The sequence below is a fragment of the Eufriesea mexicana genome, unplaced genomic scaffold (assembly GCF_001483705.2).
Source record: "Eufriesea mexicana isolate 0111107269 unplaced genomic scaffold, ASM148370v2 scaffold7616, whole genome shotgun sequence".
Lineage (NCBI taxonomy): Eukaryota > Metazoa > Arthropoda > Insecta > Hymenoptera > Apidae > Eufriesea > Eufriesea mexicana.
This window is the reverse complement of record NW_016915410.1, coordinates 82,896-104,715: the sequence shown is the minus strand read 5'-3', so window position 1 is coordinate 104,715 and position 21,820 is coordinate 82,896. Positions and strand designations below refer to the sequence as shown.

The following is a 21,820-nucleotide window of genomic DNA, read 5'->3' as shown; positions in this document are numbered from 1 at the left end:
AAATTATAATACATAGTGTATTATTTTCTACATCAATAACATTTATTGCAATAAATATAAAATTCAGTTTATTTCTGGACATACTTTTAATTCAAATATGTTAATGAATGTTAAAATATTTTATAATACCATAATCAAATGTTTAATACATATTATATCATGTAAAAATTATGATTTCTGTAAATTATTTAGGGACAGAAAAAAACATTCTTACATATCAATATTTTTGTCAATAAATAAAATATTAAAAACATTAAACCTTTTATACATATAAAAAATAAATGTTTTATTTATATCCATTTTAATATTTATTTGTAAACCCTAATAATAATAAAATAAATAATTAAATCTATATTTCACAAAGTAATTCATTCATTTCTAGGTTAATTATGTTACTTTAAAATTATGAAAGAGTTTATTTTGTATGATATTATAATACAAGTTCAACTAATTTATTGATATATTATATGTTGTCTGGTAACAGCATAATAATTTTTTCTAAAAGAAGTTTGCTAAGAACTTTGTTTCGCTTCATCTAGTTTACTACAATTCCTGGATTTTTGTTGTCTTATTGTGGAATTTAAATCCTCTTGACAATTAGAGTATGCCATACCTAATCCAAAACTTGCCCCAGTTATTACAGGCCACTTTCTTCCTAAAAGAAAATTAATCCTTACATTATTTTAGGATAAATACACATTCATATATTTATTATGATATTATTAAAAAGTTTATAATAATGTTTAAACATTAATATCCCTCCACAATTATGCAATGAATATATTAAAAGTATAAATGATACTTAACCTATTTTATGTGTGTAAAGAAACAATTTTCATTATTTAAAATTTGAGATCCAGTAAAATACTTGTATAAAAAAATAGAATTGTATAAAACTGAGTTAATAATATTATGTTACCAGTATTTTTCAGTCAAAAATTACTTTATTTTAATACTTAAAATTATTTTACATCTATATATTGATTTAAGAAAAAATGAATTAAATTTACTATCATATTAAAAGTAAACATTCATTAACAATGCAAAATGTATTTTAAAGATGTAATAAGTAAATTAAAACTTACGTTTGAAAAAAAATAGGGAGAATACTCCTCCAAGTAGAATTCCTCCACCTACAGAAACATTGTTTTTACCCAAAAGAAATAAATTTGATATTTCTTCAAAATCCATTAATATTGTTATTATTAAGTAATAATTACCAAATTTAAATATAGCATCTGTAAAACACCGATCCCATTTTCGGCCAATTTCGTCCTCAACCCAAGTAGCCATTTTTTATATTAAAGTAGATCTATAATATTGAATGTTATGTCATACGTTAGCCTATGACTGTAGGGAGAAGTAGTATTAAAACATCAATTATTCGTAAAAATAACGTTATAGGGATTCAGTGTTTCGTTAATGAACAATATTTTTTTGAATAATATATGTGAATATATAATACAATCGATGACAACGAAACCAATGTTATTAAATAGTTCCCATTTCCTTCAAACAAGAGAGTATGTAGGGACATACAGAGTATGTGTTGTTACATATTGGTATAAGTTATGATAAAATGTATAAGAAATATTTGTTCATAATTTCACACATTATTCAGATTTATTTAAAATCTGTTCTTTTTTTTAACAACAAATAATTGAATTGTTCTATAAACTTGTTAATTTCATTGCAAGCTACTCAATCTATTTTTGCAAATTTTTAAACCACTCCGTGGCGCCACGTGAGGCTTATAGTTATGCTATAAAACATAATTTAAAAATAAAATTACTAGATATTTTGATTTGTCGCATAAAATTTTTGTTAAAAATTCGTAGAAACAAAGATTTTATCATAAGCATAAATTTATATGCAATGCAATTGCAAATCGAATTGAAAAATTATAAATACAATTAAAACATAAATAAACACAAAGAAATATTATCTCTTTATTTATTAATGATTTCTTTCAGGAAAAACAATTAATAGAAGAAAATAATTTTTCTTTAAAATAATAATAAATTACAAAATGACTATCTATTAACTATGAAATGTAACTTATTAAAACTAATCTTTTTCCATTACATGTATTAATATTCATATCTTAATTTGTGTTAGAAACAGTTCTAATTTAATATTATCTGTAATGGTGTAATAAAAATATTTTCTAAATTTTGATTTTATGTCTTAAAATATAAAAATGTGAAAATATAAAAGTATAAATGTTTTTTAACGCCCTCTTGAAATCGATTCTATTTCATCCGAAGTACTAGAGTATTCTAAAATTTAATGCTCACTGTGTATATTTGATTTGACAACATGGTTGTGCAGAAACATCACTATAAAATTGCAATGACAAAGTTTCCGGCACAAAAATAAGCCAAAATTTGTGTTGAACATGTTCATTAAATATTCCAAGACAAAAAAAGGATAGTTTTAGTTGATGCAGACTTCATGTTAAAGTGCTATAAATTCGACAGATACACATTCATGTTAAAACTGCGTCGCAAATAATGTTATCGATTAATTTTTTAAGAACCTCTGAGTCAATAAGCAAACGATTAAATAATACGAATAGAAAAGCGAATAATATAAAATTATTAATGAGGTTCTCATTTTGTATTGTGATTTTTATTGTAACAACCCACCTATTGTCATCGGTTAGCGCAAGCGAGTCGTTGGGAAACCCGTATAAAATATTAGGTGTTCATAAACGTGCGACTTTACAAGAAATTCGAAAAGCATACAAAAATCTTGTTAAAGAATGGTAAATATTACATTAAATGTTATTGTATTACTGTTTTAAAAAAATTAATATTTAGTCTCATTTTTCTATATTATACAAACAATACATATATACTATACAGATACATGTTATTAACAAAAATAAGTTTTTTTATATTTAGAATTATACACTTCATTGATATTATATTGAAGTTCGCGAATTATTCAAACGTATGTATTTAAAGAACAAACATTATTTAAATAAAGTTAAAATAATTACTTTAATTTTGTGTATAACATTTAAGGACAATTTCTTATTTTTTAGAATACAATGTTATAATAAATGTATATAATTATCTAATTTTTATATAAAGATAATTTTATTGTTTATTTCCTTAGGCATCCAGATAAAACTGATCACCCAAGTGCAGAAAATAAATTTGTAGAAATTACAAAAGCTTATGAGGTAAAAGTAATATTTATAAAAAAGTATGATGAAATTTATCTTCTTTTTTTTTTAGTAAAAATTGTTTTTTATGTAGATTTTAACTGATCCAGAAAGAAGAAAGAAATTTGATAATCATGGAATTACAGAAGAAAGTATTCCTAGGCAACGAAGAGATAATAGCCACTTTAATAATGTCTTTGATCCATTGGAAGAATTATTTGCCAAAAATTTCAAATTTCATTATCAAAATCGAGATATTTCACTTTTCTACAAGATGAGCATTACATATCGGTTTGTATTATTTTGTTAGAAAGGTATCTAATTATGTGTATCTTAAATATGAATATGATTTTTGCAGATCATTTGAAAATGTAATACTACCAAAAACTTTTCGTACACCATATTTGATATTATTTTATTCAGATTGGTGTTTTGCATGTTTGCAAGTAGAACCAACGTGGCGACGTTTGATTGATGAATTAGAGCCACTAGGTCTTGGTTTAGCAACTGCACATGCTGAGAAAGAGTCAGCTCTGGCAAGGAAACTAGGAATTCATTCGCTACCATGCCTTGTTGTTACAATAGATGGTCGTACAAGTGTATATAAAGAATCTCTTTTTAGCATTCAAAAAGTTGTTGGTATGTATTGCAATTATTTTATTTTATCAATATTTTAATATAGTTCATATTTTCATTTCATAGTATGTCAGAGCTAAATACCTTTATTTTTACAGACTTCTTACGAAGCAAATTTCCATACAAATTAATACCTAACATAAATAAAAATAATGTAGACAATTTTCTCTCAGGTTGGATAGATAATCGAATTCGAGCTTTAATATTTGATAAGAAAGAATCCGTAAGATTACGGTATTTATTTATTGCATTTTATTATAGAGATCGTGTCGCATTTGGTTTTGTTCAGGTAAGTTTCATTTTTATTCCTTACTTTCAATATAATATTACTTGGTTATCTAGTTTTTCAATTATTTTAATTATAATTTATTCTTTGTAGACAGAAAAGCCAGAAACTGAACATATTGTAATGAAGTATAAAATTTCTGTGGATTTAGATACTTTATTATTATTTAATGAAAATTCTGAGAAACCTATGGCATCTGTTAGTATGAAAGATATATCTAGTGACACAATGCACAATGTTATTTCAAATAATAAATTCCTTGCTCTACCAAGACTTTCAAACCAAGCAATGTTAGATTCTGTTTGTCCACCAGAGTGGTTAAGACCTCAAAAACGATTATGCGCAATTTTAATATCACAACAAAATAGTCCCCTTCATGACTTAGCTAGACATAAATTTAGACAAGCAGCTTTAGAAACATCTTACAGGTAACAATATTTTAAGAATATATAAAGTTTTAAATATTTAATTGCAAAACAGGTCAAATCGCATAACAAATTTACTATTTTCGTCGTAAATAGAATAACATTTTTTTTTTTATTGTGATTGATAACTAAATAATATTTACATATTTAACATAGATACAATATAATACGTGAGTAACACATCATGCCTTAAGTAAATTTGAAATTATAAGTTTTTATGTTAATTTATACAAAATCACTTTATTCTTAAACTTTTTTTGTATCATTTGTTTAAATAGAATGTTTTAAAATGAAGTTATTAAATTTTTTTTCGATATCTTCTAATTTATTGAAACTGAGCTGTAAAATTGTACTTAAGCTTGTTAAAAGTGATCTTAAAAATTTACGAAAAATATGTTGTGCAATAATCCCAGTACTTTACGATTGTCTTGTATTTAATTTACAGTACTGAAAGGGTTAGATATACATACGTATTTAAGGATACCCAGCCGGAATTTGTATCGGCATTATCAACGGGTGAAGGCAGTCCTTTAGAACCTCTATTACATATTGTAATTATTTGGAGAAGGGATGCAAATCATTTGAAATATGAATGGCTACCTAATGGTTGGGTCGAAGCTGCTCAGGATGAAAGTCAGTGGAATGAAACACGTCGAAATTTAGAACAAACCATACAAAGATTATTACGTGCATCCGAAGCTTTACCATATGCTGCAGTTGTAGGAGAATTAGCAGATGAACATGCACAGGTATACATTTTACTCTTAGAAAAAATTAAGATATGTTATGTTTTACTTTGCATTATAATGTAAAATTTTAATTCTAGGGTACTGTAGATAAACTTATTGGGAAAGCGTTATTAGCTGTAGATTATATTTCGGATAGCCTTACTAAAGAGCAAATATTGTCTTTAGTATCAGTAATTGCTACTTTAATGTTAATTGGTGCTGCGGGATATGGAATGTCATATTTAGCGTAAGTAATATTATTTTGATATAATGTGACATTTAGTTTAGAGAAATAAAAAATTCAACTTTTCGAGTTTTAATATTATTTTTATTTTTCTATTCTTGGTTTCTAAATTAGTTTGAATTATTTAAAATAATTTTGTAAATATAGTTTATTTGATTATGTTGATTTTCAAAATTGTGTAATTGTAGAAAATTAGAGGAAGCAAGTATTCAAGCTGAACGTGCTCAATGTAAGGATAACAGCAAATCAACACCGTCACAACCACAGTTACGATTACATGAATTACGAGCAGAAAAATACAATGGTTTAGTTCGACTACTAAAACCAGGTTGTAGAACCATTATATTATTAGTTGATGTTCAAAGTAGACTAAAATTATTACCAGCTTTCCATAAAGCTGTGTGGCCTTATAGGTAAGTTTTACAGGTGCTTTTTATTGTTTATTGGTAGAACAGTTGTTACATAAGTAAAACTATATCATAATTAAGTTGTAATTTAAAAATAAATTGTCATAGGAAAAATAAAACTCTTATGTTTGGACACTTGTCCCTTGAAAGAGGATTAGATTGGTATAAAAAACTGTTATCCCTCACCTTGCCAGAACAAAAAGAGCTAAATATAAATGCCAAAAATTGTGTTGGCACTGTATTATCTTTAAATGGGCATCGTAAATATTTTTGTATGTACCATGCCAAACATCCAGAATGTACTAAAGGCAAAGGTTCTAAGGTAATGTTAATCATACATAGTCACATATTTATTAAATGTATAAAATAATGAATTTTAATAATATTTTTATATATAGAGAATAGAACAAATGACAAAGCAGTTAACTCGAAGAACATATGATGCAGAAGCTGGTGCATTTATAGGCTTTGACAGTTCCAATGAATCTGACGTTTCTGAAGAAGAGGTATGATAATTTTATGCTTCATATCTACTGATTCTAGCTAATCAAAATAACGTAATACAGTAATACTTTAAAATATATAATATATTGAAATATAATATAAAAATTAGTGGTTACTATTGTTCAATGAATTTTGTCATTACTCATATTCTAAAGATTGATATTTATAAATTGATCTTTTATAAATTATCATATATAATTCTAATTGAAGAAATTGAATAATACATTAAAAGAAAATTATACTGGATATTATATTAGATAATAATATACTAAATAAAGAATTATAAAAGAAATTTTAAACTAGATTTATTTATTTAAAAAATAATTTGATGGTTTCAAGTACTTTTTTAAAATTAATATAATTAACATGTAATTGTTCAAATGTAGTTAATAAGATTGTTTATAATACTTCACAATTACAAAAATTTCATAGTAAGATTATGATTATACAGATAATACTTATATTACAGGGTGGAAACAATGTTTTATGTCAGGACAATCTTTTGGATGGTTTACCAATGTGGCTGGATAGGCTATTTGAAGGTTTAACACATCGTTATTATGTAAACTATTGGCCCGAGTTCACTGCCAAGTAAATGAAAATTGATATACATTCTGGTAATGTGTATACTTTTTGCAATAGAAAAAGGGATCCAACTAGTCAACAATATCATATATCATTTAAAAATTCTATACAATTTAAAAAGATGCATCCTATAATTTTATGTAAAGTTAGGGTACATTCATTGTATATCTATGAGATATTATTTATTAACTCATTCGCGGTTTTCTGTACACAAAATTTAAATATTCCATTAACTACACATAAAAAAGAATTTTATAAATTGCCATCATGTTGATAAAGCTTTTATAGGTTTAAAATTACTTTTCATCAATATTTGTGAGTAATAAGTATCTTTCATAATTTTTAATAATTCTAGTCGATGCCATTACAGATATGACAGTACTTATATTAAATGTCTAAATATTAGACACTTGTATGTTACAAATCTAAATATTAAACATTGTATATTACATGTTTAAATATTAGACACTGTATAGTACATGTCTAAATATTAGACATTGTATGTTTATATATTTGTAATATGCCAATAATTTCGGTTTTTTCCTTCAACGTAATGTATGATAATGGTATATTATTATTTTTATACCATTACATTACCATGATTTTTATTTTTCATGTAACGTATGAGGTTTGATAAAAAAAAATATTCGTATATTCAAAATTTGTAGCTATAGACATTGTTTTAATATTATGTTGATTTCTTTAAAACAAAAATGTGGAAAAACATATTGCAATGTCCTTCTAATTAGCTTAAAGGTAACTTTTATGTTTATATTATTTTTGAATATTTTTGGTATATTAATTAGAAGTGAACTTTTAAATATGGTTATTATTTTTAATGTAGAATTTTAATTTTCTACAAAATTCTTTTCAGTTGAAAAATCAAATGTCAGTTTTCAAAGTTTAAAACGTTGTGTATATTTTCATATAAATTTTGTCATTTTTAATAGAGCATTATATGCAAATGTTATTTATAATAGGATTTTAAAATATATTTATTTATATTTGTAGTCAAGGCATTTTCTTTTTTTATCAAACTTTGTATGTGAAATGTTAATACTTAAGAATATATTTTTGTGCCTCTTATGAATAACTATTTATAATATATGTTTTTTATTTTCATATTTTTATTTGCCTATAAAGATTGACAACAAAAGTCTTTATATATTTATTCATTTATTAACACAATTTCGATTGAAAACTTACGATAATGATAAAATAAATAATTACATGCTTTATACAGTGCATATGCAAATGAGAAATGATAAATAATTTATAGTTGATGGAAAGAGATTAATATTCTCATATAGAACAATAATATTAAATAATATAAAAACTAGTCCCTTTTTCAGCTACATTTAAATAATCTATATCTCTAGATTATATTTTGAATAATTACAAAGATCACTGCATTATCCATTTGAAAGTTAAGTCATCACATTAGTAATGTCATTTCTATATCTATAAGATTAATTAAAATTGTTTATTTTTTCCTGATCATTCAAATTTATATTTCACATGATTGCAAACCTTTTTAAGTGAATTATTTTTTTTTTTTATTTTAAATAATGCTGTGTTATTTATGCTTTAAATGATCATTTCTTTATTAATTATAAAATTTTGTATTTAAAAAAATATGTACGCTTAAGATTTGCATTAAAATATACAAAGTCATATAAAAAATTACAAATTTATTATTAAATTTTTTAATTTTTATATTTCTTGTTGAATTTTAAAACATTATTATATAAATTATATTTATAAAAACTAAATTATAAAACTATATTAATCTAAATGAATTATTAAAATTGTTTTATTTATGTGACAATTGTTATCGCAATTATTGGTAATATTTTCTATAAAGAAAAATTAGCTATAATACATTCAATTTACACCTTTAGTGATAATCTAGTTAACAAAAAGTAGCAACAATACCAACCTAAATGAATTAGTAAAATTGTTTTATTTATGTGACAATTGTTTTTATAACAATTGTGGGTAATATTTTCTGTAAAGAAAAGCTAGCTATAATACGTTCAATTTACATCTTTATAGATAATCTAGTTAATAAAAAGTAGCAAGTCTTTATCTTTTTTAGAGCAAAGATTAATCTATTAAATATAGGTTGTTATTGGAACTTCATAAAAATTCAGATTTTTCTGTTTTTTTAACAATTAAATGTAATTTTAAGTAATTCTATTTAATTTGTTAAATAATAGTTTTTTTTATAGATATAAAACAATTTGAAAATATGTCTCCTATAATTTTCATATATTTCTTACAATAAATGAAGTCATTTTTACTAAGTTTTTAATAAGTTTTATTTTTTTTTACATCAATTTATATTTTCAATATTCAATATTTTTAATTGAATATTAAATATTAACATCAATCAAATTATATAATTGAATATTAAATTATTATAATACAAATTGCTATAGTTAATGTTATAGAAATAATTTAATATATGATATATACTTAATATGATAGAGAAATAATTTTAAATATTATTTATTGAACAAATTCAAGTTTATTAACCACTTAGTTTAGAAAGTAAACAAAGTTTCTACTTCTTTCTTTACTTTCTTTTTCTTCCATTATTATTAACATTTACATATTTTATATGGTGCCATTTAAATAATTATATATCTGAATAGAATACAACAATTTGTACAGTATAAAAGTTTTAAACCACTATCACTGAAATGGCATGACTTATGAGATGATTTGATTGCAGAAGAATCAGTTTAAGTTGAATGTATACATTGATCATGTTTCATAAAATTATTCTCGAAATTTTTGAATGCATGAAAGAGAATTATATATAAAAAATTGTTTACATTGTGTACACATTCTATAAAGATATTTAAAATATGCTGAAATAAAGATATATAAATAAATATGTATATTGTGTTCATTCAATGAATATGTTTCATAATAGTTAGATACATCTCATTCATTATTATTCAAAATTCAACATAAATATCTATATGTCTTAATGTCAATTATATATCAGCCTTATTAAAATATATGATAATATTTGATAAATAAAATCAAATCATTATAAATGATTATCTTTATTTTAAACTTGTATTTAAAATAATCCTACAATTTGTAATCGTGGAAAAATAATTTAAGTTATTTCTATGAAGTATACAAAAATCTTTTTAATAACATTACTTATTTTTTTTTATATATATATATTTTTGGTATGATAAATTTTCAGGAATTTATTGATACTTACTCTTTTATTTTCTTATATTATATTATATACATAAACTTACTTCATATAAATAAATCATATACACTTTACAGAATTTTTCTTTAGGTCATAATGTAAAATATAAAGATTATTTAAATTATATAAAAAATCATAATTATAAACTTATGTTTCAAAATTTACTGTATTCGTTTAAATTCTGGAAATATTTCATACATTACAACTTCAAAGACATCCTGTAAGTAGAAAAGATTTGTAGAAGACAGCAGATACAGCATAATTTATAAATATCTTCTTAACTGAGGATAACTTACATAAAACAGCTGTTTATTTAAATTCACGTTCTGTAAGGAGTCAAAAATTTTAATTGCACCGCGTTGAGCACTTTGCGTTCCTACTAAATTTGTTAACACGTCAGGTATATTATTTAAAAATTGTCTTCGTGCTTCACCTCGAGTTTTTAATTTTTCTTCGTCTGTACGAGATACTGTTTCAAAAATTAAGTGACCATTTGGCCACCATGATTTTGTAAATAATTGTATGTAATAATGAAGTATCGGTTCTGAGAACACCCATGCAATAGTATCTCTGATTTGCCTAATGGTCATATTTGTTATAAATTGTATTTTCATTTTAAAAAGAATATTCAAAATTTTTTATTTTAATGTACTATTAGTCTAGGTGTACATTGAACATAAGGTAAAAGAGTATAAAAAAGGGTTTCCAAAATGAATGTGTTGTTTCAGTCATTACACATAACAATACACATAATTATACTCTATTACTATTGGATTGTTTGGAAAATTTGTGCCGATTTTTGGTAGGTGGCGTAAGGACAGGTCTGAATATATCAGAACGATTGAAAACAAATGACATGCATACATATCATCAAAGATGGTACTTGAGGCATATTTGGAAAAATATTTGGATACGATTCGTTAATTTTTGTCAATTTTATACGCCTTCAAATATGGAAGAAAACCAAGTGCATTTTCAATTTTCCTTCAAAATCGACACGAACTTTCCGGACAACCCAATAGTATCAAATTCGGATCTGATAAGAACAATTTTGTTATATAATACTAGTAAGAAATTGTAAAATTTGTATAGAATGAAGTATGATGCAAAAAGTAACAGACAATATGTAATCTAATAATATATGCGAAACGCAGAAAACTCGTTCATAAGTCGATTATAATTTTCTAGTACACTTTGTTCAATGTGTTCTTAAACTTATTTATATGTTCATAAACAAACCTGTTTATAGTTCGACCATAGGTAATTTGAACAAACGTAATTAATGATCGTTGAAGCCATCGAAATACTCCTCGCAGATCAAAAATTTCACTTAAAAGCGTATAAAGAGGTTCAGCTATTGTATCTTTATTGATATTTAGACATCCATCAGTAGCTAATCGATTACTATCAGTATCATCTAATAACAATGAGTAATCTTCTTCTTCTTCCTTATCACGAAGCTCATTATTATTATTAGATCTAAAATAAATTTTATTACATAGAATTCCAAATAAATTCAAATTTTCATGTAAAAGTTGGAATTTCAATTTCTGAATAGAATTCTTATAATGAATGTGAATGTGTTATTATTATTATACTTACGTTTTGAATAATGTTGATAAAGAAAATCGAGATTTTTTAGAAGGAGGAGCATATTTTAGATGTTCTGAACTAGGACTAAGAAATGTATATAAAGCCTCGCTTTGGTTTAATTTTTCATCTTCTAAAACAAACTAAGAACACTAATAAATAAGATATTTAAGATGAACAATACTGTATTATAGATTATATTGTATTAGACTTTTAAAAAAATTTACATTTAAATATTTTTGTATTTGTAATTTAGCTTTGTCCAAAGTATTTTTATCAGATTTTCCAAAAAATTTTAAAGGTTGTGATGGTAAATCTAAATTTTTTACATTAGAACATAGTTGACGAAGTTTTCTATGAAGATCCTGAAAATCTTGTAACCTTCTCAGTACAACCCAACCACTATATATGCTTTCACTGTTATCTTCACCTTCTGCCATATGGACAACCAAAACAAATTGTGGTGGCTCTCCATTACTTGGTATCTGTTTTAAGAAGTACTTTCTTCATTAAAATTGAATAACATAAGGAAAAATTTTTGTATTTAAATAATAATAATATTTCGTTTACTTCTGCACTTTGTACTTCTGCTCTCCAATGACCCAAATGTTCTGCCCACATTTCCGTATGAGTTAAATGTGCTTCTAATTGCTTTTTCTCGCTTTGTAACCATTCAACTTCTTTAGCTAAAAAATTTAAAACCTTACTCTCTGGTTTCAATGACGATTTTAGTGCTTGTAAAGCTTGCATTTTATTATTTAATTTTTCTTGTAATTGGTCCAATTTGCTACGAGCATAGTTCGAATGTTCTCCAACCAGTAAAGACATATTTTCCGATAATGTTCCATTTCCCATACGTCGATCCTCAGCTAGATCTAAAAAGTAATTTTATGCCAGTAATTATATAACATTAAATATATTACTAGTTTCATTTTTAATATAATTATAATTTTAAGACTTGAACACTAACCATCTGTTCTTTCATTAAGCAATGCTTCTTGCATATTTTTGTATTGTTCACTAACTACAAATGAAGGATAATACTTTTCTTCCAAAGTTTTAACAACATTATCTTGAACTTCATAAAATACATTAGGTCCTATATCACCTAGTAAAAAACTTTCCATTTTTTTACGAATAGTTCTATCAACTTTTATTTCGGCAGTTGAAGATGTAATATAAGTATAAAATATTTCAGCCCCTAATTGATGCCAATTAGACTTATCAGCACTACGTAACTCTTGTACCGCTGCCCAATACCCAATTAAATCTTGACTAGCAACTTGTTCAAGAAATTGAGATAGGTATCGTCTACCTATTACACTATCTAAAATATATTGCAATGGTAAAATTCTTTCTTCTGTAATCATTGCTGCATCAATTACATCACTAGCCTATAAAATACCATATAGTTAAATATAGTTGTTATTATTATTTATTACAGAGAAATGATTTTATAACCTGAACAGGATATCCATTCCATCCTAATGATTGCATATGACATTCACATGTGTTTTTAGCATATGTTAGTTGACTGATATATCTTTTTAATTTTCGTGCCTGAATGGCATCAGACTTTCCAAATGCATTATTATCCGAATCTAAGCCTTGGGCTCTTTTAACATTTTGTACAGTTGTAGCTTGCATAATTTCAGTTACGATATTATATCTGATATGTTTCAAAACTTCTAAATCTTTGGAGCTTTTAATCATACGAATAAAATCCTCAAATGATTTAGCATATTCATACGTTTTTCTATGCATTGCTTCTGCAAGCTGTTGCTGATCAATATATGACAAAATCTTTTGGTTAATATAGTCTGGGTTTGTAATTAAATCTATTACTGGTTTTAGTACTGAAAAAAATATAAAGAATTAGGTAAAATGTATATGTTCATAACCATAATTAAATAAGCCTGACATACTCACTTTTACATGCAAGAATTTCTCTCAATAAATATTTTATTGGTGCAAGGGAATAACAAGGTGGTAACAAAAATAAAATATATAATTCACTGACTTTTTTTAAGTAGTCTAATTCAGCTGTGGGTGACATTAAATGTGTAGATAAAATAAATACTGGATCTTCACCTTGCATCCTATTTAAAACATGATTTCTTTTAAAAAAGAATTACTTAACAAAATAGGATTTTTTATGTTATATACATACATATCGTAGTAAAAATCTTGTTGAGATTAAAAACATACTATGTAATAATAAAAAAGGAAAATATAGTTGAACTTACGATGCAGTTTGAGCAATTCTAATTTTCTCAAAATGAAATGTAATCTTATTGACTATGTTACAAACAACTAGTTTTGTATGATCTACGTTTGACAAACGATCATGAAGAGTTTGAATGGCTCCCCATATATCTTGTTTCATATTGTCTAGTATATGTTCAGAATTAAAAGCTAATTCATCTAGCCATAGACCAACAAAGTCCTGAAAAACTAAGTCTAATAAATTCTGCAAAGCACCATCCACCATACGAGTAAAAACTAATGGATATCTAATATGCTTCTTAGAATTTGTAGCTTTAACTACATATCCTTTCTGAAATAATAAAACATAATAGGAGTGATTACAATCAAAGCTTACAATATAACTTTTATCAATAATGATAATATTTAAAAAACATAGGTTATTTAAAAATTAGGTTTGGTTAGGTTTAAAAATAAAAAACATTCCATGAAAGAATATAAATAAAAAATACAAAATAAGGAAGTTAGTTTTTATAATTTAATTAATTGAATTTTGACAAAATAATATTATAAGTTTACTCAATTTTGTAGGTAAGTGAAATAAGATCTATGATATAAACTAATTATCATAATCTAAATAAGCTACAAAATAAATAAGTTATGAATATCATAAAATATTAAAGGCAACTAAAATTAATGACTTGTAAGACTATAAAACAATAACAAAAATAAAAGATTACAAAATAACAATAAAAATTAGAAAAAGAAAACAAAAAAAATATTCTGATAAGAAATAAATCTACGGATAAATATTATAAAACTTTTTATACCTGTTATCTTATCTACATATATATACATATCAATATAAAACTAATTCAATAATAACAAATCCTTTTTTAATAAAAAATTGAAATTTGACACATTCAATTACAGAAGTTTAATAATTATTAATATCAATAAGTTAATGAATTTATGAAAACACAAACCATTAACAAATTATGAAAAGCATCCATTTCTGCAATTGTTTTTATAGTGGTTGCTCCAGTTTGATGTTTCGGAGAAAGTGCGATGTTTATGAACATAACAATTAAACATCCCAAGAAGAAAGAAGATACGGTTAATACACCAAAAACATAACACCATAATAAATTATTCCAATAGAAAAACATGATTATAATTGGAATGTACAAAATACTGATCCACGTCATTTTAAATTTTGATTCTAAACACGTGACATTGAATATTACATTTCTAATTTCATATTTCGAGAATAGTCTCGTATAAATCATGAAGAGAAGCCAATAATATCGACAGTAACGCCATGACGAGTCACACACTATAGTTGGAAAAATCAAAAACTACCAGACTCACTTCTGTGTTCCAAAAGAAATCAAAAATCTAACATTTAGAAATTACATATAAAGCATTTTAATAATAAGCGATAAATTTATGAACTTTTGTAGTTAATGTTATGTAATGTAATATAAAATAAATAAATAATAGTACCAGTTTTGTAATTAATGTAATGACAATCAATATTTTTTAAATGTTTAAGATTAAAAACAAAATTAATTATAAGAATAGTTTTGAAAATATATAAAACATAACATCTATAGCTTATTATATCTTAAAACCGCATCCGAATAAAAATCATTAAGCGATTTATCGCATTTTTTGCTGTAATTTTCAATTATAAAATTATATAATTTGATATACTACTAAAAACATTATTTATTATTATTTATTACAAAACATTTACTATTACAAGTTAATAAGTCATTAACGAAAACCACAAATTATATTAGTTGAATGCAAAAAAGATATAAAAAAATGATCAATTTCTAGTTTCCTAGAATCGAAAATTTGTTTAAGAATTTGTATTAATCTCAATAGTACTTAATTACTGTGAATAAATGTTACACGGAAATAACAAAATTTATTAAAAGTAGTAATATAGGAAAAAAGACAATAATAAAAGACAATCATATGGTTTACATACATCATATCTTATTAAATAGATAATTTTATTTCTTGCTAAAAGTACATCGTTTTTAATAATATCACCAACTTGTTAAACAATTTTATTTACCAAAATTAAATCATCGAATATAAATATTGTCGTATGTTATGCCCTGGATTTCATGGTATAGAATCCATAGACATGTAATTTACCAGTCGTGAACGCTGTAGGAAGTTCAAATCTTCGTCCTATTGCGGGCTTTAAAAGTGGTTAGAGATGCAAAGCCTTTCAGCCAATCCGCTAACAGGTAGACGACTCCATGACACATCGGGTCATTCGCCTGTTGAAAATCGCGGCGCGTAGACGTGTGATTCAATTTCAGGTATGTATATCATCGCGTTTATTATTGAGTGAAACTTTCATTTCTTCTCTTTTGCCCTCTATGCAGTAGCATTAGCTTCGTTCGATTAATGTATATTCATATAATACATTTCTGAATATATTTCCAATAGGACTATATAGTTTTTCAAGTTTTTCCACGATTTCATTTCCGAATTAGACTGATAGAATTGTCGGCAGCATGGTAGGCACAATTTGAATACAATTATTCTCTCGTTTCAATCTAATTAGTGATACTTTTACATATTTGAGTTAAGAGAAATTGAAATAATTCACATTTTACATTACTTTGCTTTCGAATATTTTACATCGTCATAATTTGGGCATAGACAATAATTTTTATTATTTTTACAAAAGAGTCGCAATTACAGATGCGTTGAATTTTCAAAATCAAGTTCAAAAAAAGTTATTGCATGCTATCATTGTGCAGTCCGCATGCGCAGTCAGTGTGCGTAGTAGGTATGCACAGCCCGAATGCGCAGGTTGATTGCGCAGATAAATTTCAAAATCTCTTGTATTTCATTCGCATCTTTTTTAATTGTGACAAGGTCGAGAAATTCTTTATTATAGTTACAATATATTACACTTATTCATGCAGTGTGTATTTCGGGACTAGGGTTATATTGGCTGCATATAACAGAATTTACGATCGCTTATTACCTCTTGTTAACATAATTGAATTTAGCTTTGACTGATTGATTAAAATTGTTGTTTTCTTCTGTACAGATTAATCTCTGATGATTGCAGTGGCCTGAAAGCGTAAAAGGTTCAAAGAATGAATGGCATATTGACAAATGGCCGACTTTACAGTTTTTTATTGAAAGCTGGTAATGCCTAATGTATTATTGTACAATAAACGTAAAAGATTTGCATCATATTTTTCATGTGCTATTATTGACACTTGATACAGAATTTGCAATCATTACATAATTTTTTAGGATCTTTTTGATAAAACTAGAAAAAAGTTAAATTGTTAAATTAAATCTTCGTGTTTTGAGAATTTTGTATCAAATCATTTCTTAGTTTGAAATGGCCGAAATAAGTCATTTCAAAGGTGTCAATAATTTTCTTAGTAATGTTGAATTTCTTATATCGAAGCCAGACTTATTAAATGTACGTAAGAGCTTTTGTTTACTGCATCATTGGTAATCTGTTTTGTGTATCATTTTATAACATAATTATTATTATATTTGAGATTTTAAAGCATATTCATTAGATCTTTTTACATTTGATTCAGAAAGCGAAATAATTCACATATTACATTATTTCGGTTTCGAATATTTTACATCCTCATAATTTGGTCTTAAACAATAATTTTTATTATTTTTACGAAAGAATCGCAATTACAGTTGCGTTGAATTTTCAAACGCATGTTCAGAAAAAGTTATTGCGTAATATCATCGTGCAATCGGTATGCGCAGTCAGTATGCGCGGTTGGTATGCGCAGTCAGTGTGCGCGGTCGGCACGTGCAGCCCTAATGCGCAGGTTACTCGCGCAGTTATATTTCAAATTCTATTGTAATCCATTCACATTGTTTCTAATTTCTTGATAAGATCGAGAAATTCTTTATAATAGTTATAATGTATTACATTCATTCGTGTGTATTTCGAATAGATATTTTATTCCTAACTTGAATGATCAACAGGAGGAATAATGGATGGTTACAACATCATAAGTACAGCAGTATTTTTTTAACATTTATTCGACAGGGAGAATAACTCTCACGACATTTGTCACCCCCAGACTAATACACTTTTTATAGGAATTTTCGTGGGCGTGCGCGATGCCACCATTCGAGTCAGTGCTTTTATACGCATCAACCTTTGTCCTCAGAGCCCAATAGTTGCTGCTATATATAACCATAATAGCCATACGCGAATGTAGAGACGCGTTAATAATCCTTTATTTTTATTTTTATTTTCTAATGTTCGTTACCGGTATTAGAGTCGACACTAATCAGGAATTGACCCAAGGCTGCTCTGCAATCCAAGAATGTAAGTATGTAAGTATGTTCGCACACTGTAATTTAATTAATATCTTTTTTTGAACAATAAATTTTATTATTCAACTTGTTACACATTTTTCCGTAGATACGACAAATCTGATGGTATTGAAGTCAGTTCTTCACTGGACAGGATTCATCTCTGCTCCAGAAGTTAACAATGTAGGTTCGTTTGCATATTGTAATTGAGTAAATCTTAATCAATTATATGAAATCAAACTCTTCAAATATTTGCGTCTTCATGGTATAACAGTAGTATTGAACGTTTTGTTGCAGATTTTCTACAGTCTTCGTTTTTTCATGGATCTGACAATTGAGTTACTATTCAAATCAGCCCCCTCACTGATGACGGTCTTCACGATGACTTCCTCTGGGCCACTACAGCATCGTTCTCCGCACCATCGGTGAGTTGCATGCATTTTGGTTCCTCTGGTCATTCAATCATGTCGTAGGACGAAAGGTCCGAATCGACACGGATGACTGGTTGTATTACATAGAACTTCTTGTGAGCATAGTGGCCTCGGATGTTTATTATACTCGAGAGTAGTGACAAAATTTCTTTTATGATTTATTAATCAATTCAGGATAGGTTTTCTTGCACGTCGCGTTCTTGAACAATAATAACAGAAATATAAATAGTTAGTATTGGTATATTGGCACATATAATATTATTGGCATAAATAATATAATATTGACTATTAGTTCCTTCTTACTATAGTCATTTTTAAAATCAAAACATATTTAGTATGGTTATTTGTCAATAATAGACATGAATATTTGATTATTTTGTAGTGAAGAAGTCGAATGCCCTTCGACTTTGTTATTATGAAAATTATAATTAATATATGACAACAATGATTATGTATTGCTATTCATTGTTCCTTTAACAAATAAGTGCTAATTCCATTCGAATTTCGAATTTCAAACAAGTGCCAATTCCATCGAGTCTTATTCAAAACATAATAGTATCACTGCTACATTCCGCTAATGCTAAAATGCATTGAACATTAAGCGCAAGAAAACATTTCGCGACATATATATTTTGGAATCAAAGAAATAACTTTTGTACTTTTGTGCTTTCGAATATGATGTACTTTGGTGAAAGAACCATCTGAGGTTTTATTATATTTCCATTGTTATATAAATTAAAGTCAATTATTTCATCACGTCGAGTCCTAGTCTTCCTTTTCTTTTGATAAATAGATTTCTTATCGATTATGAATATTTTCTTCTAATATTGAAATTTCTATAGCTTGTTATACTTGTAAAGTAAAGTCATTGCGAAGGAAATGAGAAAATAGAAGATGGAAGAACGTTAGTCCGTTAAACAAAATATATGTCGCTAATCAGTTTTCTAGCTCAGGATTTTCAAGTTTAACCCCATCCGTGTTCATTGCCAGGAACTCATTCACGTGCCCAGGTGTTACTTGAGTGAGCTACTATTTTATTTTATATATACATAATTTACATATGTATATTAATTAAAATAGCATTCATCGAAGTTTATACGTTTTTCTAACAAAAGATGTATGTCTATGTAGATTTGCTTTGAAGAAATTATGAAATTCTCGAAGTTATACATTCTTTCGTGGCGTCCACAAATATTGAGAAATTTTTTTCAACAGATATTGAAAATGGAAGGGTATAGAATAGAACTATTATGTGTATTCTTCCGATATTGCTTCTGGAAGTCCTGTGTTCACATCACCGTCTTACACTCTATGTTACCGACAAAGCCTCGAAACGGATTGTAGGACATGACGGTAACTGTAATGAATTCAATTAAAGTAGTTTGTAAATACTGCAATGAAAATAATTTCTGATTTATGAAAGATCATTCTAATATTGTTTCTGCGTGGTTTCTCCTCCAGAAAAGCCTACAGAATTTTCTCGCGTGTAGTAAATTCGTGTCAGATGAAAAAATTGTTTATAAAAATACAAGAATATGCGTAGAAAGTACGCTCGAAAGCTTATTTTTAAAATTTGATGACTGATTATAATTATCCAGAAACACAAATAATTCTAATTGTGGACATTAATAAATTAATAAATTAATACTCTCATCTAACTTATAAGACAAGAATGAACCATCTAACTTTCTTACTTTTTATATAACACTCCATTTTAGCCAAAAATCGCGCCCTTTTAGAAAAACACACATTTTTGAAATTGAGGGTGATAGAGTAATTTCGATTATGGACTCGTGTTCAGTAAAGTAAATTCTATAAAAATCATGTAGTGGATATTACGGATTAGAGTTAATGTTAAAATTTTTTTGGACAGTGTCAGATATTTTTATACATGTATTCGTTTATACATATCCTATTACAATATAATAAATAATCCACAAAATTTTGTTCCAATGATTAATTTTATTAATTAAAACTGTTTGAGTAATTTTTGTGTTATCAGTGAATAGTTAAAAACTTTTAACTTAAAATTTACACGATCAAAACATTTTTTAACAAATGCTTGCAAGTAAGTAAATATACAAATTTTGTAGAATTTTCATACTTAAATAAACAAAAAAATTATACAAATTTGTCCATCTAACTTCATCGCCTGTAATAATTCGCTTGTTGCTTATAGTATCAAAAAATATTTTAGACATAAATTAAGAGGTTTCGAGGGGAGCATAAGTTTATGTGTGAACAACTTTTTTCCAAGCGAATAAGTGAAGTTCATTTAAACCTCAACTTTATTTTTTCAAACAGAAACATATCTTTTAATGTATTAATTAACCCAGCTGATAATTTTCCGTAAAAGGTATTTATCTATTTATACCGTCGAATTATTACTGTAGAAAATACATTTGTAAGTTACTTTTGTCTGCCACTTACAAGTTTAGTTATGAAACAAAACTTTAAAGTTGTTTATTTGAAAAATCTCTTAATTATTGAAGCGATAACACTTTGTATCATTTCAGAACGTAACAATTGTGAGCAAACTGCAATAATTTATTCTTCCACATGTATATATATCTTACTTTGTTGCCGTTTCAGATTCAAACAATACTTGTACAGAATAGTTACGTACGGACATAATAGGTAAAGAATATTATCAGTTTGATAACTAAACTATATTTAAAATGTATCAAAGTTGGCAGCGAATATTTTCTGCAACTACTCTGAATTTTGTTCAATTCGAGTAATAAGTGGCGGACAGAAATAATATAAATGTAAATATCTTCTAAAATAATGGTTTCTCTGGTATACATAAATAGGTGAATACTTTCTTGTGGAGAATAATTAGAAATATATGTTTCTATCTTCAAAGTCCCTTCAAACTGTTTACGCTATCTTAAGCTCTCCTAGGAACCATTCAATTCAATTCGTCTGAAACATTTTTTGATAATATTAAAAACAGGCGAATTATTCGAGATGACAAAATTAGATGGGACACCCAATAGTTTTAAGTGCGATTAATTACAATGGGTAA

At 26.1% G+C, this 21,820-nt stretch overlaps 3 protein-coding genes across 5 annotated transcripts; 1 reads left to right on the top strand and 2 right to left on the bottom strand.

Annotated features, from left to right (window-relative positions):
• Positions 1 to 478: 478 nt before the first annotated feature.
• On the bottom strand, positions 479 to 2,720 carry LOC108552698 (MICOS complex subunit Mic10). Of its 3 annotated transcripts, none has more exons than XM_017907355.1 (4): positions 2,649 to 2,720; positions 1,221 to 1,312; positions 1,086 to 1,133; positions 479 to 655 (listed from the first exon to the last, which is right to left on the bottom strand). In XM_017907355.1, exons 2-4 carry the CDS (start codon positions 1,291 to 1,293, stop codon positions 513 to 515), a joined length of 264 nt encoding a protein of 87 aa, XP_017762844.1. In that variant the 5' UTR covers positions 1,294 to 1,312; positions 2,649 to 2,720; the 3' UTR covers positions 479 to 512. The 3 variants fall into 3 exon arrangements, with proteins under 3 accessions (XP_017762844.1, XP_017762845.1, XP_017762843.1); XM_017907356.1 differs by lacking the exon at positions 2,649 to 2,720 and adding an exon at positions 2,298 to 2,487; XM_017907354.1 differs by lacking the exon at positions 2,649 to 2,720 and having other exon boundaries at positions 1,221 to 1,481.
• l(3)80Fg (dnaJ homolog subfamily C member 16 l(3)80Fg) lies at positions 2,492 to 7,188 on the top strand. Its single transcript, XM_017907353.1, has 12 exons — positions 2,492 to 2,767; positions 3,124 to 3,190; positions 3,267 to 3,463; positions 3,531 to 3,811; positions 3,907 to 4,097; positions 4,188 to 4,522; positions 4,965 to 5,268; positions 5,346 to 5,494; positions 5,680 to 5,904; positions 6,007 to 6,220; positions 6,297 to 6,404; positions 6,872 to 7,188. The coding sequence occupies exons 1-12, from the start codon at positions 2,514 to 2,516 to the stop codon at positions 6,995 to 6,997; spliced, it is 2,451 nt and encodes an 816-aa protein (XP_017762842.1). The 5' UTR covers positions 2,492 to 2,513; the 3' UTR covers positions 6,998 to 7,188.
• A 3,180-nt stretch (positions 7,189 to 10,368) lies between these two features.
• LOC108552703 (sorting nexin-25) lies at positions 10,369 to 15,228 on the bottom strand. The gene is made up of 11 exons (XM_017907363.1): positions 15,007 to 15,228; positions 14,062 to 14,372; positions 13,745 to 13,914; positions 13,277 to 13,671; positions 12,786 to 13,209; positions 12,386 to 12,690; positions 12,043 to 12,300; positions 11,828 to 11,958; positions 11,465 to 11,704; positions 10,522 to 10,804; positions 10,369 to 10,443 (listed from the first exon to the last, which is right to left on the bottom strand). Exons 1-11 carry the CDS (start codon positions 15,226 to 15,228, stop codon positions 10,387 to 10,389), a joined length of 2,796 nt encoding a protein of 931 aa, XP_017762852.1. The 3' UTR covers positions 10,369 to 10,386.
• Positions 15,229 to 21,820: the final 6,592 nt, after the last annotated feature.